Source organism: Colletes gigas, unplaced genomic scaffold (genome assembly GCF_013123115.1).
Source record: "Colletes gigas isolate AHSC1104 unplaced genomic scaffold, ASM1312311v1 Colletes_gigas_Sc00009, whole genome shotgun sequence".
NCBI lineage: Eukaryota > Metazoa > Arthropoda > Insecta > Hymenoptera > Colletidae > Colletes > Colletes gigas.
This window is the reverse complement of record NW_025106638.1, coordinates 351,212-371,363: the sequence shown is the minus strand read 5'-3', so window position 1 is coordinate 371,363 and position 20,152 is coordinate 351,212. Positions and strand designations below refer to the sequence as shown.

The window sequence follows — 20,152 nt, the reverse complement described above, 5'->3', positions numbered from 1 at the left end:
GATTGATTCGCGTCTTATCTACCAATGATTAAGGATACTATCTGTACACTAAAGGATTTTTTCTCTCGTTTCCCGAATAAAATTATTTTATTTTATCCTGGTATCTAACGAGGAAATACTAACGTTATTACAAGTAAAACCGAATTGCCTGAGGAATAATAAATATAGGAAAAAGGAACTACGATCGATCGGAATAATTAATTCTATCGACGAAACATTAGTTTCCCTTCCGCGTAAACTTTGCGTCCGAAGTTACGAGTTTAATTCGGAGTTGAGAAACGATGGCAGGACAGAACGACGCAACAAAGAATGTGGAGCACGGAAGGTAAATGGAAAAAAAAAACGCAAAGTACATTGAGTAATCACTGGAGTTAATCCCGACTCTGTTCCATAAATCGAAATTTTTAGTTCACCGTAAGTGGAGCATGGAATTGTATAGCCCATGATAACAGGACCTAATCAGGATACACAGAATCGTTCGTGAAGTTATGCGAGATATAGTCATTTGTGGACCCTTGAATTCGTATTTATGTTTGTACCCGCCGTTTGGCAGCGGTGGTGGCAGCGACGGTGGTGAGAGTCTCGTGGAATTGAAATGCAAATAGTGGGATCCGGGATGCAAATTCCGGTTGCACGGGGTAACGCCAGCCAGCCATCCTGAACGAATGAGCGAACGAACGAACGAAACACGGCCCAGGGCAGGCACGGATCAGTTCAGAACGGAACCAAAAGGAATGGAACTGAGTGGACTGCGGATAAAATGAGTGAGGGAGAAGGAGAGGGTGAGCGATGAGTGGGGCTGAGAAAGAAAGACAAAAAATTGATTGCAATTCGGCGCCACTCTCGGCTTGCTCGAGATAAAAGTAATGCGTTTCGTGCATAACGAGTCCCTCCGCCTCTACCCAACCCTCTTATTCTCGCGTGTTGCCCGCGATCTCTCCCTTCTCGCCACCCACCCGTTTCCTCTTGCTTTATGCCACCTTATTTCGTACTGCCACTTTGTTTTCAACTTCCCTAGGTGCTTTCTAGACACTCGTTTCGATGAGTAACATCGATCATTACGTAGAATCATTCTGCTCTTTGATCCAACCAGCACATGGACCGCTTATTTACAACTCGGTGTCCGTGTTTGGACAAAATTAACAAAACAACAAATTCATACGCACTTAATCAACTATGGAATAAAAACGAATTATAAACGAAACTAACACTTATTTGTTAAAATTTATTCATTACGTTATAAAGAAAATGTGATGAATATCGTATGTCACGATTTTACCAAAATGTTAACAATTTTCAATTTTCGTTTTATGACTGTATCGCGTCGTTTGAAAACGATCGTTCAAATTAATGGTGGGATTCTCTAGATAATTGTTTTTTTTCTATTTTCTTCATTAATTTCAAGTCAAGTAGTAGCTCAAAACGAATAAATATAACAAAGGAAGATAAGGTTGCTTTAGATAATTGTATCTGTACGTTAATTTGCGTTTTCCAAGAAGAACAAAATGTCCGGTGATTTATGAATGTTTATGTATTTGCAGCTAAGAATATTTATTATTTCTGTAGCCGTAAGTCAAATTTTTAGTATGGATTCTATTTTACGAACGATTATACAAAATACATTAATCTAGCATTAAAAGGCTACTGCTTCTTCCACTTAGCGATATCAAACGTCATTTAGTTCACAAACCCCTCAAATTGTCCACGAAAATGAAACTTTATTTTTAGACAATTAAAAACTAACATATCCACGATTTATCATAGAACTTATTTTTACATCCTCGTTAACATTCAAGAGTTCTATCTAAATTTACTTTCTTTAACATCTAATCTTGAAAATTAATCTTTTTAGCTTCTTAGTAAAAAGTCGTGTCACCCATAAATACAATAGTTGCGTATCTCGATGGGTCCCAAAATCGTTTGGAGACGTCCTTTACAATGGTATGATACCAGAGTATCAATTCCAAACGTCAATGTATTGGTGCTACGAAATCAACCCGCACAAAACCAAATCGCTACCGTCAATGTTTACAAGCGCCGACACAAGTGGAAACAACGAGTAATGGTCAGACGCGTCACTCGAGACGTTGCACGCGAATCGTGGAGGAAAAGAAAGAAAGAACAATTCCCCGTGTCTTTATCGCCTGAACTTAACTTTCAAGTACCGCCATTTTTTTATTTATCAAGATTCTTACTTATCCCTAGTTCGTGCCAAAACTCCACACTGTCTAAAGAAAATACTTTTCCCTTTTTCTTAGATTAGCAGATTCATTGGTTCTACTTGAAAAATTTTTTATTCGAAACGTATGCACGAGCTAAAGATATGAATTCGAACTGAATGAAAAAAAATACACCCTTCATCAAAAATGTCTAAGAAACCGTTAAAATGTTGCAGTTTAGACAGAAATACCTCCTCAAAATATTAACCCTTGACGATCCAGCACTATTTCGACACTATTACTCGCCGCTGAGATCCAAGCTATTTTTCATACGAAGAAATATATCAAGTATAGAATAAAAGACATTTTATTTTTCAGAGTAATAAGATAGTGAATTTATAATAATAAACATAATAAATAAAAGTGCCGTTACGGGTTAAACTTTCATTAACTCGATACTCGAAACTTACGCATTCTTGCGATCAAGATCAAGACATTCAAAACGATCAAGAGTTTTTTTTAGCTTTGTACCGCCAAGTCCCGTCATAACCGATAACTAAAAGTAGGATTTTGCAAAGACAGAAGGAAGAGAATTTAAAATATAACAGATAGAACGCGAACTTCGAGATTGGATAATGACATTAGCCGAAACGTTTAGCAGAGTTTCGTTCGCGTCACTCCCTTCTCTTGTACCGGATAGGATCGATACTTGGTAATTATATTAAGCAGAATGTCGGCGGCAGTGACTGGCCCACACCACGGCTTATTTCGAGATAGAAGTATCACTGCATGGCGATGGACGACAATCGGACGGTTAACAGGAAGTAATTGGACACTCGTAGTTACCAGCCAGCGAAGCACATCTGTAATTCGCTGGATGGGTAGAGGTCGGTTGTCACTATTAGCTAGATTCTGTTTTGCATGCCTACCAACTTGCATACGTCGTGCATATCAATTTTCTGTCACGTTTCCACTTATAATGTTGATTCGATTAACAATTGCGCAAGTAGGCATTCCAACTTATTCGCGTCATTGCGCCGCTCGTGAATGTTGAATGTTACCCGAGGCTACCCCATTGCTACTCCATTGACCACGATAATTTCTCATATTTATCCATTTCGATTTCTAACGCTAGAATTACGGATTTTCGTTCCACGTATTTTTATTTTAATCCTTTGTTTAGACAATTACATTAAAATGAAGTTTTACTTTTAATTAAGATATATATCCGTATCATTAAATAGTTCCGTTAACCTAGTGTTTAAACAGTTACGAATGGAATTACTGGTACATAAATAAATCTCAATTATCATTTAACGTAAAGTTGGTGACAATTTAAGAAAATTGATGATACGAAATAGAACCGAAACGGAAATCGAAATTAAGTTAGAATCTCGATTCCTCGTAACTGTTTCACTCGGAAACGAAATATAACAGTTTGAAACAGCTGTTTTCAAAATCGTTCCGGTCTTTGAATCTACATCTTGTGGTAATTTAAAAAAAAAACTATCCTATTTGATAAAGCATACAAAATAAAAATTCACGCGACGATAATCGTTCGAAACATGTTACTTCATGTTATTCGCGTTGTACGAGGAAAATTCTTGTGCAACGCAATCTCCTATAACGCCAATTCATGCAACGTGTAACGTATTAACCGCGTTATACAGGAATCTACCGTGCTTCGTTTCTAACACTGACTATAGTCGGTATTTATGCGAGGACCTGTGGATGCGAATGCCAACTATAGTCATCCATGTAATGAGCCGTGAATACTAATGTTGACTACAGTCGGTGTTCGTGCAATGATTAACCCTAATCGTACTGGGATGTGATTTGGGTCACTTAACAAGTTTGAATTGTTATAGTGTCTCAAAGTATATTTGTGAGATAATTACATTTTATTCGCGATTAAATAACAAAATGCATTTATTGCCAAAGGGAGGATTCTCGTATAATCGGACTTTTCGTTTTTCTAAATATACGAAACATAGAAATATACAAAGTTTGTCCAGCACTGTTAGAATTTAGTTCAGTTTCATAAAAGTACGCAGTAGTTTCTCAATCTGCGAATCATAATTGCGATCTAGCAGTACGGTTAAAATCACACGGATCCGGAACATCGTAGTGTTTACGTTTTTCAATTTCCTGTTATGAATTTAGCTACTAAATATTCGGTTTCACGAACACTGTGGGAGCCAACAGTTGCTATAGTTGTTTCCCCGCGACGCGATAACAAACAGATGAACAACCGGAGGAAAACTGAACATTATTTGCATAGATATTCAAACATAGAAACGTTTGTTCCATTTCGAACAGCGATGCGAAAAATCGAACGGTTAGCTACTAAACGTCCAGAACTTTCGTTCCCATCGATCCGACCGATCAAAAAGACCAACTACGAAACGTTTTCCGCAACGGCGATGGACAGAAGGGACGAAGGCTGTCGAGCGGAGCATGCCGGCAGCCCGGTAAAAGGAGTACCATCGATTACGGCGAAATTAACATTTAAAAGCGTAAAATTTGCAAGTGCCAAGAAGGCCGGCGCTGTGGACTGTACAGAGCCCCGCTGTACATAATGCTACCTGCACACACGAGCGCTCTCGTTACCAAGCGCAAGCAATTTGTGAGAGAGAAACGGAACAAGAGACGTTGAAAAGGGAAAACGAAATGCAAAATACCCGAGAGAAAGAGAGAGAGAGAGAGAGAGATGCTGAACAGCGTGGGAATAACGTAATGGATAAAGAGGAAAACAGAGAGCAATAGAGAAAACGGGGGAAAAAAGAGAAAGAGAGAGAAGAGGAGGAGGGGGTTAACCTCGCTGCTAAATGTAAATGTCCGGTATTTGTTACTTCGCCTGTATGACCCGCTGTTTGTTTGTATCTGCGGCACGAGCGTAACACGCTCGAGGTAGAGACGGGAGCAGGAAGAGGCGAAGGAGGAAATGATACGTGGTACCCGGTGGAGGACCAGCAGACACTTGCAACATCAGCGGCGTAGCTGTATTCGGCGTGTCTCTTTTTGTTCTTGTTTTCGTATCTATCCTTTTATTTTCTTCCCCTCCCCCCCTATCACCCCCGCAGCCTCGGTCCTTTCTGCCGTTCTCCGTAAGCCACCGCTTCGGTACGCTCATTTGTAAAATATTATGATGGCTCCTGCTGCGTTGTATTCGTTACGGGCTACCGGGGTTCCTCTTTTATGAATTTCATCTTAATTACTGACCTATCCGAGGACCCACGTGTCCTCGTTGCAAATCAATCTGACAAATATACTTTATCGAAACTTTGCAGATTCACTTCACGTATTTATAGCAGTTTCGTAAGGTTTGACGACTCTTAAGAGAAATGCACGTATGTGTATATTCCATCGAAAATGTGGCGGATGTTTCCAACGAGACACCCAATAAAGGAAGATTATTTCGCAAAAATTGTAAATAAGTTTGTGCTGTTAGTCCTCACGACATTCCGTGAGGATTTATCAATTCGTATATTTGTGCTCTTCTTGTCAGTCCAGGTATCCACGGAGCCATTGAAATCCCACGGAATTGTATCGCGTCCTCCACCACGAGTTCCCGTTTCTACGCTCGATTCTCCGTGTTGTTAGCGAAAACGTGGCCGAAAACGATCAACCGCCTGGCCAGGAGCACGGAAGAGGAAGGGGTATTAAAAAGAGCAAAGGGCTGAAAAATTTGCTCGTCGATCAAAGGGCTTAACGAGTTTCAAAGAGAGACGATTAGTCACGCAGTCGCGCGTACGCAACGCTCGGAAGGAGAACGCTGCTCCACCGATTATTTTATAAACTGCTGTTAAAGTTTATCTAAAGACAGTTCATTGGGTTTGCGCTGCAGTCGACCAAAGATATTGTCATTTTTGCGCACGGTCGTTTAGGACAGATCACCTGGATAGATTCTATGTAGATATGATTTTAGACGCGTACGAGCCTTGCGTTTGAGACTCTATGTACGCTCCCGTCCACAAGTCACCGGGCACTTAATCAATGTGAAACGATGTTATAAAATACATTGTGAAATAAACGTAATTGATAACAAAATGTTAACTATTTTTAATTTTCGTTTTATGAGTGTATCAGTTTCGTTTGGAAACGATCGTTCAAAATTAATGGTGGAGCTCTCTCAATAATTGTTCTTTACTATTTTTGTTGTTAATTTCATGCCTACCTTTTTGTAATATTTTCTACCAGATCTTGTTTGATTTTAAACGCGTTCACCGTCACTGTTTGTTTCTTTACGCGTTATAAAATTCAAAACGAATATATGTAACAAAGGAAGATAAGATTGCTTTAAAAAACTGTATCTGTACTCTAACACGTTCACGAATGTTACAGTATTCATTTTCATTGTGATACAAAATGACACTAATGCTATAATATTCAAATTTATGAGGCACATTATCATGCATTCAATTCTATATAGTTTTTATTTTTGAAACTATTATGCGCTTTAATGTAATGGCTAAAGAATAATTCACCCGTACATGTTTGCAACTCATTAAAATTTTTACTGTACGCGAACGTGTTAATTTGCATTTTCCAAGACGAGGAAATGTCCGGTGATTTATGAACGTTAGCGTAAATAAGAACTTTTGTATACAGGATGTCCCGTAGCACATGTGACTCACTTCAAGTCTAGATTCTACACGTGCAAACAATAAATAAAGTTCATATAAACATACGTCTTATTCGACCTTGATTTCGAGTTATGCGTTTGGCAAATGCATGCCAAACGTGGTAAAAAACATTTTTTAACTGAAATCACATATATGTACATATACAATATACCTTTACTTTTTATTCTATACACTTCAGATATATACAGGGTATTCGGCCACCTTTGGGAAAAATTTTAATGGGAGATTCTAGAGGCCAAAATAAGACGAAAATCAAGAATACTAATTTGTTAATTGAGGCTTCGTTAAAAAGTTATTAAAAAATAAAATTAGAAAATTTCAAATCATTCTGGAAAAATTATTTTCGGTTGCGGGGGTCAATTACAAGCATTTTTTGTGAATATACATAACCCCAAAATCCTACGCAGTTTCGAGAAAAAAATTTATTACCAAAAATCTCATGTCTGACCATTCATTGACATGTTTCACTGAAATTTCATGCGTATGTTTAAAACATCACAGCTTCTGAACGGATTGGAGGATTTTAATGATTCAAAATTCAAACAATGCGTATTAATGGAGCTCTAGAACCCCAGATACATTGGATGTAAGATCTACGCGTATACCTCACCTGTGGTGAGAACTACTATCGCGTTAATAACTTTTTAACGAAGCCTCAATGAACAAATTAGTATTCTTGATTTTCGTCTTATTTTGACCTCTAGAAACTTCCATTAAAATTTTTCCCAGGGGTGGTCGAACACCCTGTATTTGTGACACTCTTTAGTCTCTTTCGATGCGACTCCACTAATACAATTGTTTTTTCTACATAAACATTCGGTGCGTCAATCGCTGCAGCTTTCCGTTGATGTGACTCGTAATGACATGTAGTAGATCGTTGAATTTTTCACAACAAGTGCTATCATATTATCGTAAAAAAAATATAGGGTTCCATTCAAAAAAATTACCTTGACCTTGAAATTTCCCCCACCACCCCACCTACACAAAAATGATTTATACCACATAATGTGCCCCTTTAAATAAAACAACGTTTGTACGAACACTTTTTTGATACCTTCAATACCTCGTAAAATATCGTACGTGATTTCAGTCAGAAAATGTTTTTTATCGCATTTTCGGGGCAACTGTACGATGAAACAATTGAATCGGAGATTTTATGAGTAGATTGGCTTCAATAATTATTAGTATCGCTTAAAAAAAGAAAAGGACGATCGTGTCGCGGAGTGGTTTATCAGTTACAGCGCAGTCCTATTTCAATATCCCCCTCCCAGCAACGATCGCGCCAAATACATAAAGAAGATCGTGAAAAATTGAAGGATCGATCCGCGAAACTGAATTTTATAAGCACCGGATGAATTGAATGCACTGGATTCGTATCTTTATCTGATATCTCGGTCGAACTTATTTCGACAATAGGCAGCAGCTTGAGCTAATAATATTCTTCCCTCGGAGCAAAGGATGAGGGCTCGGAATCAGAATGCCGAGGGTTACTTTCGTGCGCCAGCTTTTTCCTTCTCTCCGTCTTCGTTGTTCCCGCAACGGAAGCCTTCCCCTTTCTCTTTAGCCCGGGAAGAAAAGCATTGTGCGGAAAACTTCCACACACCAGAGCGGAGCCGCGCCGACGACTGCCGTACTTGTATGAGGCCGCCACTCTTTTGATATCTCAACGTAGTAGACGAGTGGCGTGTCGTAATGAAATCATCTCCAGTGCTTTGATCTTCCCCTTGCGCGCCTCACTCCTTTCCACCATGAGCAACCTCCGCGTCGCTTTCCCTTGAAAACGGCTACGCAGGCCCCCGTTCCACTCACCACCGTCCCCCGACCATCCCCGTCTCCGCCCCCAGCCAACTTCTCTCCTCCAACCCCTAGCCCCCCCCCCTCCCTCCTCCTCCTCCTCATTCCACTCGAACCCCTAACACCACTCCCAACAATTCTTCCCGTAATGAGTTCCTTCTGCGCTTTCTTCGCCGCGATACATTTTTATATGCGAAAAGCAATTTCCTAATTATGGCTAGCGCTATCCGGTTATCCTTTGTCGCGAGCCGCCGCTCCTTTCTTCCGCCGGTTACGTTGCCCGACCGGCTCATAATTACATTTTCGCGTAGTGTTTTTCGCACGACGACGCTAATAGACGCCCGGAGAAAATGCACGTGGTGACGAAAGGAACGGAGAGCGTAACCAGCCAGCGAATTGCAATAACTCTCGCGCTACAGCAACCTCGGGTCCGGAGCAACGGCCACCTGGTGCGTCGACCAACATCAGGATTTACCACCAATTTCTACCCGCGTTCTTTCGCCGCTGGACAAAATGATAACGCACCGTTACAGTTATACGGTGCCTACGTCGCGACTTATCGCTCTCGATGGAAACTTCAAAGAAGAGGTATTCGATAGAAGACTGCGTTCAAATACTCTTACGCGACGTTTCAACATTATTTAAAGAAATAGAATAAAATGTGTACTCGTTTCCTCGAATCTTATTCCCGCAAACTATGTACTTGAAGAAAGCAGAACATCGCCGGGAACACTGGAAAGAAGATGAGTACCTATAGAGCACAATGTTCAGAAAAGCGTCAAAGTTCAACTTCAGAGGATTCAAGCGCTTGACCTCCGCTCTGTAACGCGCAACTCGTAACTTTTAATTTTTTTCCACGACGATCTCGACTATGGTTCGCAATTTTCTGTCGCTAATTTCGTCGAAAATGATTCCAAGAATCATTTTTTCAACGATGTAAAGCAAACATTCCTATTACTGACACCCATTAACGATCCCTTACTTACTATATTTTATTTAGGGCAATAATAGAAAGAACTGAGATGGAAAAAAGCATTTGAAAATGATTTATTTAAACTGAACATAAAATAATAGCTTCAACGGTATAGTAGAGACTTTTTGACTTATTTTTGTTTTTATAGCAATAAAAGTAGTCGAAAAAATAGTTTAGCAGAATTATTCATTTTGCAGCTTTTGAAGACCATCGGTAAGGTATTTAAAAATAAATTTTAAAATAATTTACTATTTCTTAAATAAAAAATATTCAGAACTATAAAAATAACACAGACGTATACAAGAGTTAGACTAAAAGATTCTTGTATTTTAGACTATAAGACTCTTGTATATAATTTCATAGTACTATGACATTTTAGAATAAAATTTTTCGGGGAATTTACGGAAACATCTTGTTTTATAATTATAGTTTTCAAGACAAATAAAAAATTAAGTAAAGAGGAAATTCGGATGAAAATGATGATATTGATAATGATTATCATTATTATTATATTTTTTACTATTACAGAATTGGGGAACTAATAAACTATGAATTACAAAAATCTGAAATATTTAAAAATTTGTATTTTCAATTATTCAAATGATGAGTCTTTTTGTCTCTTCTATATGCCTGTGTTATAAAAGTATACTATCCCGTTAAAGGTTAAATCTTATATTAATAATATCGATATAAAATAATAAATAATAAAATTTGTTATATTATTTGTAAAATAATTATTTGAAATAATCTGATATTTTATTTGAAATAAAGCCCTAGTTTCCCTGATTCGTTTTACCAAGTAACGACTTGCTAATCTGACGAAATACAGAAAAAGTCGGTTTACTAGAATAGTAGACCACTGTAATAGTGGCCGTGTTGACACGCCCTCGTAATGAGGTAATTATTCTCATCTTATGTACCTGCCATAAAGGCGTTGAATCGATACAATCTGTATGGTACGAGCGAAGCCGAGTATAGCATTATTTCGCGAACTCGTTTCTCAAATTCCAGAAACAACCGTATAACGTTACTCCCACGCCCTAACAAAACCCCATTTCTCATTATAATCAAAACTATAAATTTTAATAGAAAGATCCTTACTTCGACGTTGAAGCATCGTTATTTTATAATTTTGTTCCAATTTTAGCAATTCTTGTCTTCCTTGTAAAATCTTAAGTTCTACACTTCATAAGAAGAATGTTTCAAGAATCTGAAGAATCTGTTTCCCTTAACTTTCTTTTATCCAATATCAATCTGAACAATTTCCTCTTAGAGACCGACATTTTGCTGATTATTTCCCGATGCATTATACCTTTACAGAACTATGAATAGTATCAATACCACCTCCACTGCTCTCCAACTTATTTTATTTATTGTCTTATCCTTGTGTATAATATTGAAAAATAAAAATAAATTGTACTTTGATCGCTAAGGTATACAATTTTATCAGCACAATAATTTCTTCCTTTGTTCATTCGAAATTGTCATTTCTTATTTTGTTTTCTTTTTCTTTACTCTAACAAACCGCGGATACGAAAGTCTCATTGTGTTAACAAAACAATTGTTAATTTTCGTGTCAACAAGGAGGCTCGATGATCAATTTATCTGAATTTTTGCATATCATATTAAATGTAAATATTCAGTGCAGTTTGGCGATTACGGTATTAGAATACGATGTCACGCCGCATCAATTGAATTTCCCCCTGAATTCATAACTTACTTAAAGCGTATATGTGACCCGACAGGGATAGCATCCAAGTAATTGTTCCATGCACAATAAAGGAACCACGATCTTTTGAGAGGAACGATCCATCGGAAACTACCATGGACGTTGACGATGATCGATTCGCGGGACGTATAAGTAAGAAGGTTGCAGAAGACGCCCGGAGGTAGAGCAGATGAAGGACGAGATGCTCGTTCTTTGTACGAGAGAGCCATGACCGTGGTAGGTATATAAGGTGTATCGAGCAACAAGGACTAACGGCCTCTAATTAATAAAGTTACGCGAACAACTCTCAAAGTCGTCCTACTCCTCTACAGCCTTCTACCCGGGGTATCAGCTATTTCCCTCGCTTTATAAATTCTGTTATTCTCCTCCCTCGTGTCTTCCTTCTGTATCGCTTCGTCATTCTTTCGCGAAGGCCAGCGTGCAAACTTCTGTCCCTTTATTGGATGAAAATTGCACTTTAACCTAAAGGTTTACTTCTATCACCGTTAATTATGCTCGATTATTTTGTAACGATTCCCAGAAATGTCTCTATTATACGATAGCATCTCACTTCCTCGATGTTTGGAAACATGTAACTGATAATTATTTTTTTTTATTAAACATTTGAAACCACAGAGGTTTATATGTTTTACAATGGTGAGAAAGAATAGCACAACGAAGTTCTTAAGTTCGTTGAGGAGATGGAAAATAATTTTACAAGCCTTTATATTGGGCTTGTAAATAAATAGATCGATGCTTATTGGAAATTGGATGCCTAAAGCTATCAGAGAGTTGGTTAATTGAACTCTCTGCGCGTGGTATAGATCATATTGCCACAAAGTGTAAATTAAACCTTCAAAATCGTTACTATATTTACGTTTCCAAGGCGAGGTAAACAAGAAGCCAAATAATAACGATTAGCCCTGATTCTGTTGAAACTAACGATAAAATCTCACTTTAAACTTTTACGAGAATACCAGGAATTGGAAATATCTCTAACCCTTAAATAGACCATGCGCTATCACGATATTTGTATCGTAGATTTTAATGACCAAACTTTGTATTATTTTATGAAACGGAATTAAAAAGAATTGGCGAAGCAACGCGCTGCGTTTCGATCCAAAATGGCTCTCAATGTTTCTCAAGAAGCCTCGGAATAATTTCCCAGCGATTCGAAAAGTTCGACGCATCAATCCATCCTAATTTACCGATGCTCCCGAACAATGATGGAGAGATAAATTCACGCGATGCCGTTAGTCCCACCCACCGTTCCGTACGTCCGGTTCCCCGGGCGTTGATAATTGATAACTCGCACGAGAACACGATACATACGTCTTTTCTTCTCATCGGCGAGCCGGCGCCAACGCGGAGAGGGTCGTATCGTTTCGTGGAATATCGTGCTGATTCTGGTGTAGCGTCGTAGCGCCACAAGAGGAAACACCACCCGCGGACTGCCAGACTTTAAGAATTAAAGGAAGTTCTCGCTGGCAACGGCAGCGCGTCGCGTTCGCTGCGTGTCTCGACAAAGACGCTAGCCCCGAGAGAAACTCGCCGGGCGAGTTATGGCTCGCTAAAGAAAATTGACTTGAATCCTGGCCAGGATAATAAAAGCGCGTCGCTATGAGGAAACGCGGGCGAGAAGAATGAAGGAAGCAATACGACGCTCCAGGACGATACCGTGAACAAGAAGCTACTTGCAAACGTTGAGACATCGAAGAGGAAACTGTACCGCGGTATAGTTATCGGGCTTCGTTAGAGATGACGATATGGATAGATATCAATTAAGTGTTATTATGTCCTTTATACCGATATACCACCTGTCGATAAGATCGTGGTACTGGTTAGACGGATACATGCGATCTGATAGCGAGGATCACGCGACAGTTCTGTGTGATTCACCTACAAGCATATTGTATCCCTAACGCTGAACATGACAACGTCAAAGTGAACCGACAGCCAACCCAGATAGTGTATTCGTATACACTGTTTTTTTATACTTCGTTTGCAGCGCGACTTTAACGTTAGGACTAGGGACTTGCACCCGGTAAATATCGATCGCATGCACCATGATAATCCTTATAGAAATCGAAACATCGAAATACCGGTATTTTATCTATATTTTACAAGGATCGAAAACCACTATATCGAAGGCGATATAAAGGTGAATTACGTTGCATACATAATACAAAAGACAATCGAGGATAGTTTATAAATATAATCTACGTAAAATGTAAATATTATATCGGTAAGAAAATATACCGTAAAAGCTGGATCGGCTTTCAATTCAGATATTTTCGACCTCGGTGCTATAAATATCTGGATACTATACAGGGTATTCCAGTATCAATGGTACAACCGTAAAGGGGGTGATTCTACATGAAGAAATAAAATTCGTTTTCGAGGTAATCGACTTTGAAAATTCATTGTGTGTGCGTACAATAAAGTACAACTTGGGCTTGAGCACAAGTAGAAATAGTTATTAATGGACAGACACGTCATGGAAAATAGTATTCGATCGCATGCGTATCTAAGTAGTATAAATATACAATTATAATTAATACGTATAATTATGTATAACTTTTTTGACAACATAAAAACTGTAAAAATATTCATTTTCCTTGCGTAATAAGGATTTTATAAATAACCAGTTATTTTAACTGGTCTGGTAGAAACAGGCATACATTAAATCTCGGTAGTTCTCTATTATATGAACTCAACGGTAAACAAGCAGTTCTTATAACCGGGCAGGTTCATATAATAGAACTCCATCGATTATCCACACTACTTTAAACTTTTCGTTTGTATGACCGGAGTTCGGAGTTCTTGTTCAGCTAGGTGGATTTAATCATACCTATAGCTCATTCATAGCAATATTAAAATATTTACGAACTTGAAAATATTAATAATACGAAGTGGAAGAACTCGTCATAACACTGCAAAGAGAAAAACCGCTGACAATTTCGAATTTTTATTTGAAGTTAAAGAAATTTATCAACTGACACGTTGATAAAACGTGTATAACAATCCATAACGTTTTATGTAGGAACAAGATTTGCGTGCGCGATATTCGTAATAGTTTCTGTACATTCTGGCATTAAAGTTGTTTTTATTAACTATACTACGGGGCAGGGCCGGTTAATGTAATAGCATGTGGGCAGAGTAAATCATATAAGCAGTGAATTGTTATTTCATTTATAGTTCGTCAGGTCCGATTTTACGTTTAACCGAATGGCTTGAATTGTACCACTGATGTGTAAATCAGCGAACTGGAATTCTGGTAACTCGATGATAAACGACTCTGTCCTAGCTATTGAGACACGCACATTATTTTTTAACTGTCACGATCAGCAATGATGGATTATAGGATTGTTGCATGCGAGATATTCCTCTAATCGTTGCACGACAATGTATAGAACAATTGGTTTCGTTGTTAAATGTTAAAAATCGTCGACTTTTTACGTTGCCCAGGAATTCTTCCATAACGAATTCAATCACAGCATTGAAAACAAAAAGTATTCGTTTTGTCTGGAAATGATGGAAGAGTTAGTTAAAGAAAAATCTTAAGAAAAAACAAATACCAAACGAATTATAATCGGATGTTCAAACGTATTTTTCATAACTTTTCGCATAGTTTCCGGCCAAAATGGATATTTTGCAGCTGAGGATGCTACGAAATAATTTCCAAGCAAGGCAGAAGATGGAGGATTTTCAACATGGTCCTTTCCATGCTTCTTTCGGTCCTGTTACGATAATAACATTGACCGATCGAGACAGAGGAGGATAAGAAAATCGTGGTATTATTTTACCTTGTTGGGGGTCGTTGATTGCTGCTGCGGCGAACAGCTGGTGCTATGTATGGTCGGCTGGTTGGTCGTAGCCGACACGATACCTTGGTGATTCAGGTGGCTCAGCTGATTGAGCTGGGTAAGTTGTTGCGGCTGCTGAACCGGATTCTGGGTAGTGGCCTGCAGCTGTTGATGATGCGTCTGATGCGCAGGGTGGGTCGTCTGATGATGCGTCGCGGGGAAGGTGGGCACCGTGAACGGGACGAACAGCATCGGGCTGCCGAGGATGTGCGCACCACCTCCACCCAATGCCCCCGTCTCCTCCCTACACCTTTTTCGTGCGTTTTTGGTTTTGGATAATTCTTTTTATTCCGTCAACCGTGTTTGTTACTTCGGCGTGCTACTACGTATAGTCTTATTATATTGTACTGCCGATGTCGAGGACCAACAAAGTAGAAGCGGATGTAGCAGTAGTAAAAGTAGTAGTAATGGAAGTACAATAGTAGTAGTAGTAGTGGTATTACTATACGTGTCGAAGCGAAGCTAGAATGTATGTTTAGTGATTTGTTGTTACCTGCACTCCTGCCCCAGCTCCTGGTGCTGGGGGTGGGCGTAGGGGGCGGCTCGGACGGAGGTGGTGGACGCCACCCTCGCTACCCTCAGCGATAGGCCGCCTCGCTGACTGGTTAACTGGACCGAAGCTGGTTGGTGATTGCTATGCACACAGCAACAGGCACGACAGCCAATCGGTTGTTGCTGATTCGGGATTGACTGGGGGTGATGAGTTATGGGGCCCCTGGGCCCCGTGGAGGAGGGAGAACACGGGTACACCCCAACCAGGCAACCCACCACCGCAGCCCCGGGGCCCGGCGCACTCGGAACCAAGGCGCCTCTGGACGAGGCCACCCCAACCTCGCTGGCCCTCCTGCAACCACTGCACCACTGCACCCACCCTCCTAAATGGGATCTCTGATACGACCCACTGACTCCGATCGTTGACCCGGACTGGAACACTTCCACCTGGGCCTCTTTCAAATCGCGACCTCTTGCGGGCGGGATCTTGCTACTTTGCAGCTTTCCTCGTGGCAAACAACTTGGAGCACTCTTTTCTAACCACCGTTGATCCTCGAGTCACGCACCTTCTCCTTTCTCGCGCGATATTTACTCGCTTCACTCCGACTTCTATACTCTCTCGCGATTAATTTCGATCGTTTCGCGTCGACTTGTCGACCGCTCACTTAATTTTCAATCCCGTCGACGCGCGTGCCTTCCTCCGAACGTATAATTGCGATTACGATAACCTTCGCGTATTTAGACGGTTTATCGGTGTTTCGAGGTTCGTGTACGATACAGGATCGCTTTCTATCGAAAACTCTCGACTTCGATGCACAGTCATAACCACGTGGTCGACTTGAGTAACTCCAGTACGTCGATCCTTCGGCTCGCTGCTGCAAATACAAACAGCGAATCTATTCTTTGACGCGACACGTTCACTCGTATTCCTTAACAAAAACTTTCCTCGATTCGACCGAACGATCGTGTTGCGGCACGAGCCGGTATCAAAGACGCGACGCTGGGTTCGTTCAACAAGTTCACAATTGATTGCACGTTTATTCCTCGTGTTGGTTGTATTCGTCGAACAGCTTCTCTCAAACTACTCGTACATATTTTTATCCAGCGATCGTAAAAAGCTTGCACACTTTTACTGTCGATGGGTACTTGGAAACACTGTTTTTTACTTTCACCAATTACGCTCGATGTTATTACACGTTTAACGGCGTTGTATCGCGGCACGGTTCCGGGCAAATCACTAAATCATCGCGACAACACTTTCTCAAAAGATTCGCTAACTGTCAGAATTGCATTTTTATATTTTCCCCAGCTCGGTCTAACTTTATTTATTCCTTCTACCTCCGTGAAACGGTCTGCGTCATCGCGCTACGACGAGCTTCCTAGTCACGAGATACGACCGGTGTGTCTATCGTGTTATTTTCCCGTTTCGCCGCGTCGAACTCGATTAGGCAGGATGTCCTCGCGATTCTGTAAACGAGGACAAAGTAGAAACGGGTGGAAAAAGAGGGAACCTAACCCGTAATGTTGGAAGGTCGCTCGTCGACTGACTAGCACTTCCGTTCAGGCTGTTGTGCGATTCAGAGTGGGGGATGCTTCGTTGGGTTGTTGTGTGTAGGCGCTGGTGGCGGTGGGTAGACTCGTTGGTTGGTTGGTCGAGGTGGTTGTGTGTGCACAGCTCGTGCTGTGCGCGGGAAACCAAGGGGTTTCGGGGTTCTACAAGCAGTACGGCCCGGCAAAATACCGACCAGTTTCACGTGGCTCGCACTGCCTTGAGTTCGACTACTTTCGTCGAGCCTTTCCGCGTGACTCGCGGAGATTCGCTCTTCTTGGGGCGTCGATATCTCTTCTCGGCGTCGTTCTTCTTCTATTCCGGTATTCCAAGTTCGCTGATCGTTTATTCGTTGTGTTTCCCAACGTAGTGTCAACAGCGAAATAAGCCACAGCGGAGGTGTTTGCGTTGTAAGAAAGAGAAACTAGATAGTGATCACAGTGAAGAGAGTAACTTGTTTCGATTATTCCTCTTGTAACATCTAACTTGTGAAAAAGACAGGGGCCACTGATTTATCGGTGTTTCAAAACAATTACCCCGAATCGGTATACACTTTGTCAACGGAATAAAATTGCTCGAATCCGGTGTTCCGCGAGAGAAACGTCGAGCCGACGGACGGGGTAGCACGAATCTTACGGATCGGTTGATTCTTCGTGGCGCACGTGCTCCGGTTCCTCGGTTGTCAGAACCAAGTAAACACTCAAACAACGCACTCGAGACACCACTCACAATCGTCGTACTCCCGTATCACGCACTCCAGGATCGACACTCGCGCGTAGAACGGACGTCGGCCGAGAAATGATCCCGCTGGATCAAGATCACACCGGGAATACAACGTAAAAACGAATTGGATCGTAAACGTGCTTCTCCGTACGCGTGCGTCACCGTGCGCGTTGTTGTGTTTACGCCTTGCGACTGTGTGGGTGGTTGTGGTCGGCGCGAAGACGAAGATAACTGAACCTTTGACGCGAACACCGAAGCGACGGGGTCTCGAAGGGGGAGAGGCGGGGGGTGAAAAGTAGGAAAAGATGAACAAGTGGAGGAGGAATGAAAGGACGATGCTGCCTAGTGGCCTAGTGAGCAACGAGCTATGGATTTGGTGGAGCGCTGTGACCTGCACGTAGGTAGGTAGCGTGGAGACAAGAACCGTGTATCGCAATGTATCGCGGTGGTGGCGACGACGGCGGCGGCAGCGGCGGCGGTGGTAACTGGAGGGGTGGTCCGCCGGGCTGGAGGGGCGAGTGGGTGGTAGGTGGAGGGAGCCTGGTTCGTTCCTTCGTTTCCTCCAAGTGGTGGAAGAGAGGGTAGATCGGACGTTTGGGAGACCGAGGGCGCGCAAAGCGCCCTGCTGCGGGGGTTGGAAACGGCTGCTCGTGGTACTGCTTTCAGTATTGTCTTACCTCCAGCACGTTTTCATTATAACTTTTTTTTCAACAGTTTTTTTAATAGAAATTTGCGGGAAATTATCGGCCGCCTATTGTGCATTAGGAACTGTTCAACGGGTTTCAATCTGTGTCCAAACGAATCGAACGTCTAATTAGTGATTTAAATCCCCCATGGCGTGCCTATGTTAAATTCCACCGCGATTAACGCGTTCGTTAACAGACCAGAGTAGCAACATTTTTTATGAATCGTTTTATTCTTCGACAATTGAAACGGAATTTTTTTAATTCATGAATCCCATTCAGATTTATTTCCTTCAATATCTCGGCTTGAGAATTTATATTTTTAATTCGATAGTGAAAAATCCAGGTATATGGTGAGTCAAAGTATTGAATATGTTTGCGCGAAACGATTAGACAACGAACAATCGCGGAGTTTTAGTCGATATCTTTTTATAACATGACTGACAGAAATTGGTATGGAAATTTTAGTTTCACTTTTCGACCTATAAGATAGAAAAATATTTTAAAACCACATAATTACTTATTTTTTCTTTAATTTAGTTGTTACTAATTTCAACGAATCTTTACACGTTGTACATGTTTTTTGACTTAAAATGTACTTGAATTTTGATAGAAATTACCTTTCGTAATCATTTGGTTTTCCTACTAAACATTAGAGAGAGAGAGGATTAAATTTGACTCTCGATACTCGAAATTCTACATCTATTAAAAACTAAAGAGCTATATAACTTACGACTCGAATTATTTTCATCGCTTTCAGTGACTTAAAGCAATTATACCATTATTATTTCTCCGATGGATGAAACAGTTTTGAGTGATTACTATATTTCAATTCACTAATCGAAACTAATATGACACTATAATCGTGTGAAGTGAAATTGTGCAAAATTCTACGAAAGGCACAGAATTAATTGCACAATTATGCCTTCGATTCTAAAGGCACCGAAAGCGTTATATATTAATTTTTTCAACGGAGGGTGCAGGAAATTGAAGAAAAAAATTCTGTCCTTTACCCTTCGATGGAGCAAATTAATTTGTTCCTCCTCGTCTTCGTTAGTTGACTACGAGGCGGGAATAACCAAAGGCCTGCGGTTACCGAGGCATCGATCGACGCCCGTCATTTTTGTCCACTTTGTCGCGTGTGTTAATTAAAAATTGCTCGCGGTCACTGTCCTGGAAGAAATCACGCACGTCCCTGTAATTAAATCCTCGATGAATTCTCGTCAATCGACCATCAACCAATCATCAACGCCCATCCATTCGACGGCACACATACACTCTGTGATTTGAACATTTCGTATTTTCAATAGTGTCGCGGAACAAGTACGTAGTAGTATTTATTAATTATGCCCCACCTCGACAATTGTTAAATTGATGCTTTCAGTAGAACTGCCATTGACTTCTCCTAATACTCGTACACCCATTTGTCCTCCGTTAGTTAAACTATAATTCCGCAACGATAGAGGAAAAGCAACACGCATGGAATACTATTGGTAATTTCGAATACTCAAGTATCTTGAAAAATATTATTATAATTCGAATAATAAAAGTGAACGACC

The 20,152-nt window shown here is 40.6% G+C and overlaps 1 protein-coding gene across 1 annotated transcript in view; it reads right to left on the bottom strand.

Annotated features, from left to right (window-relative positions):
* The window catches only part of LOC122397417, a 303,877-nt gene extending 288,105 nt beyond the window's left edge, over positions 1-15,772 (bottom strand). Inside the window, exons 1-2 of the mRNA XM_043396570.1 lie at positions 15,640-15,772; positions 15,087-15,396 (exon numbers count right to left, since the gene is read on the bottom strand). Of these exons, the coding sequence (XP_043252505.1) occupies positions 15,087-15,338 (252 nt within the window). The 5' untranslated portion in view covers positions 15,339-15,396; positions 15,640-15,772. The remainder of the gene's footprint in view (positions 1-15,086; positions 15,397-15,639) is intronic.
* Between the last annotated feature and the right edge of the window lie 4,380 nt (positions 15,773-20,152).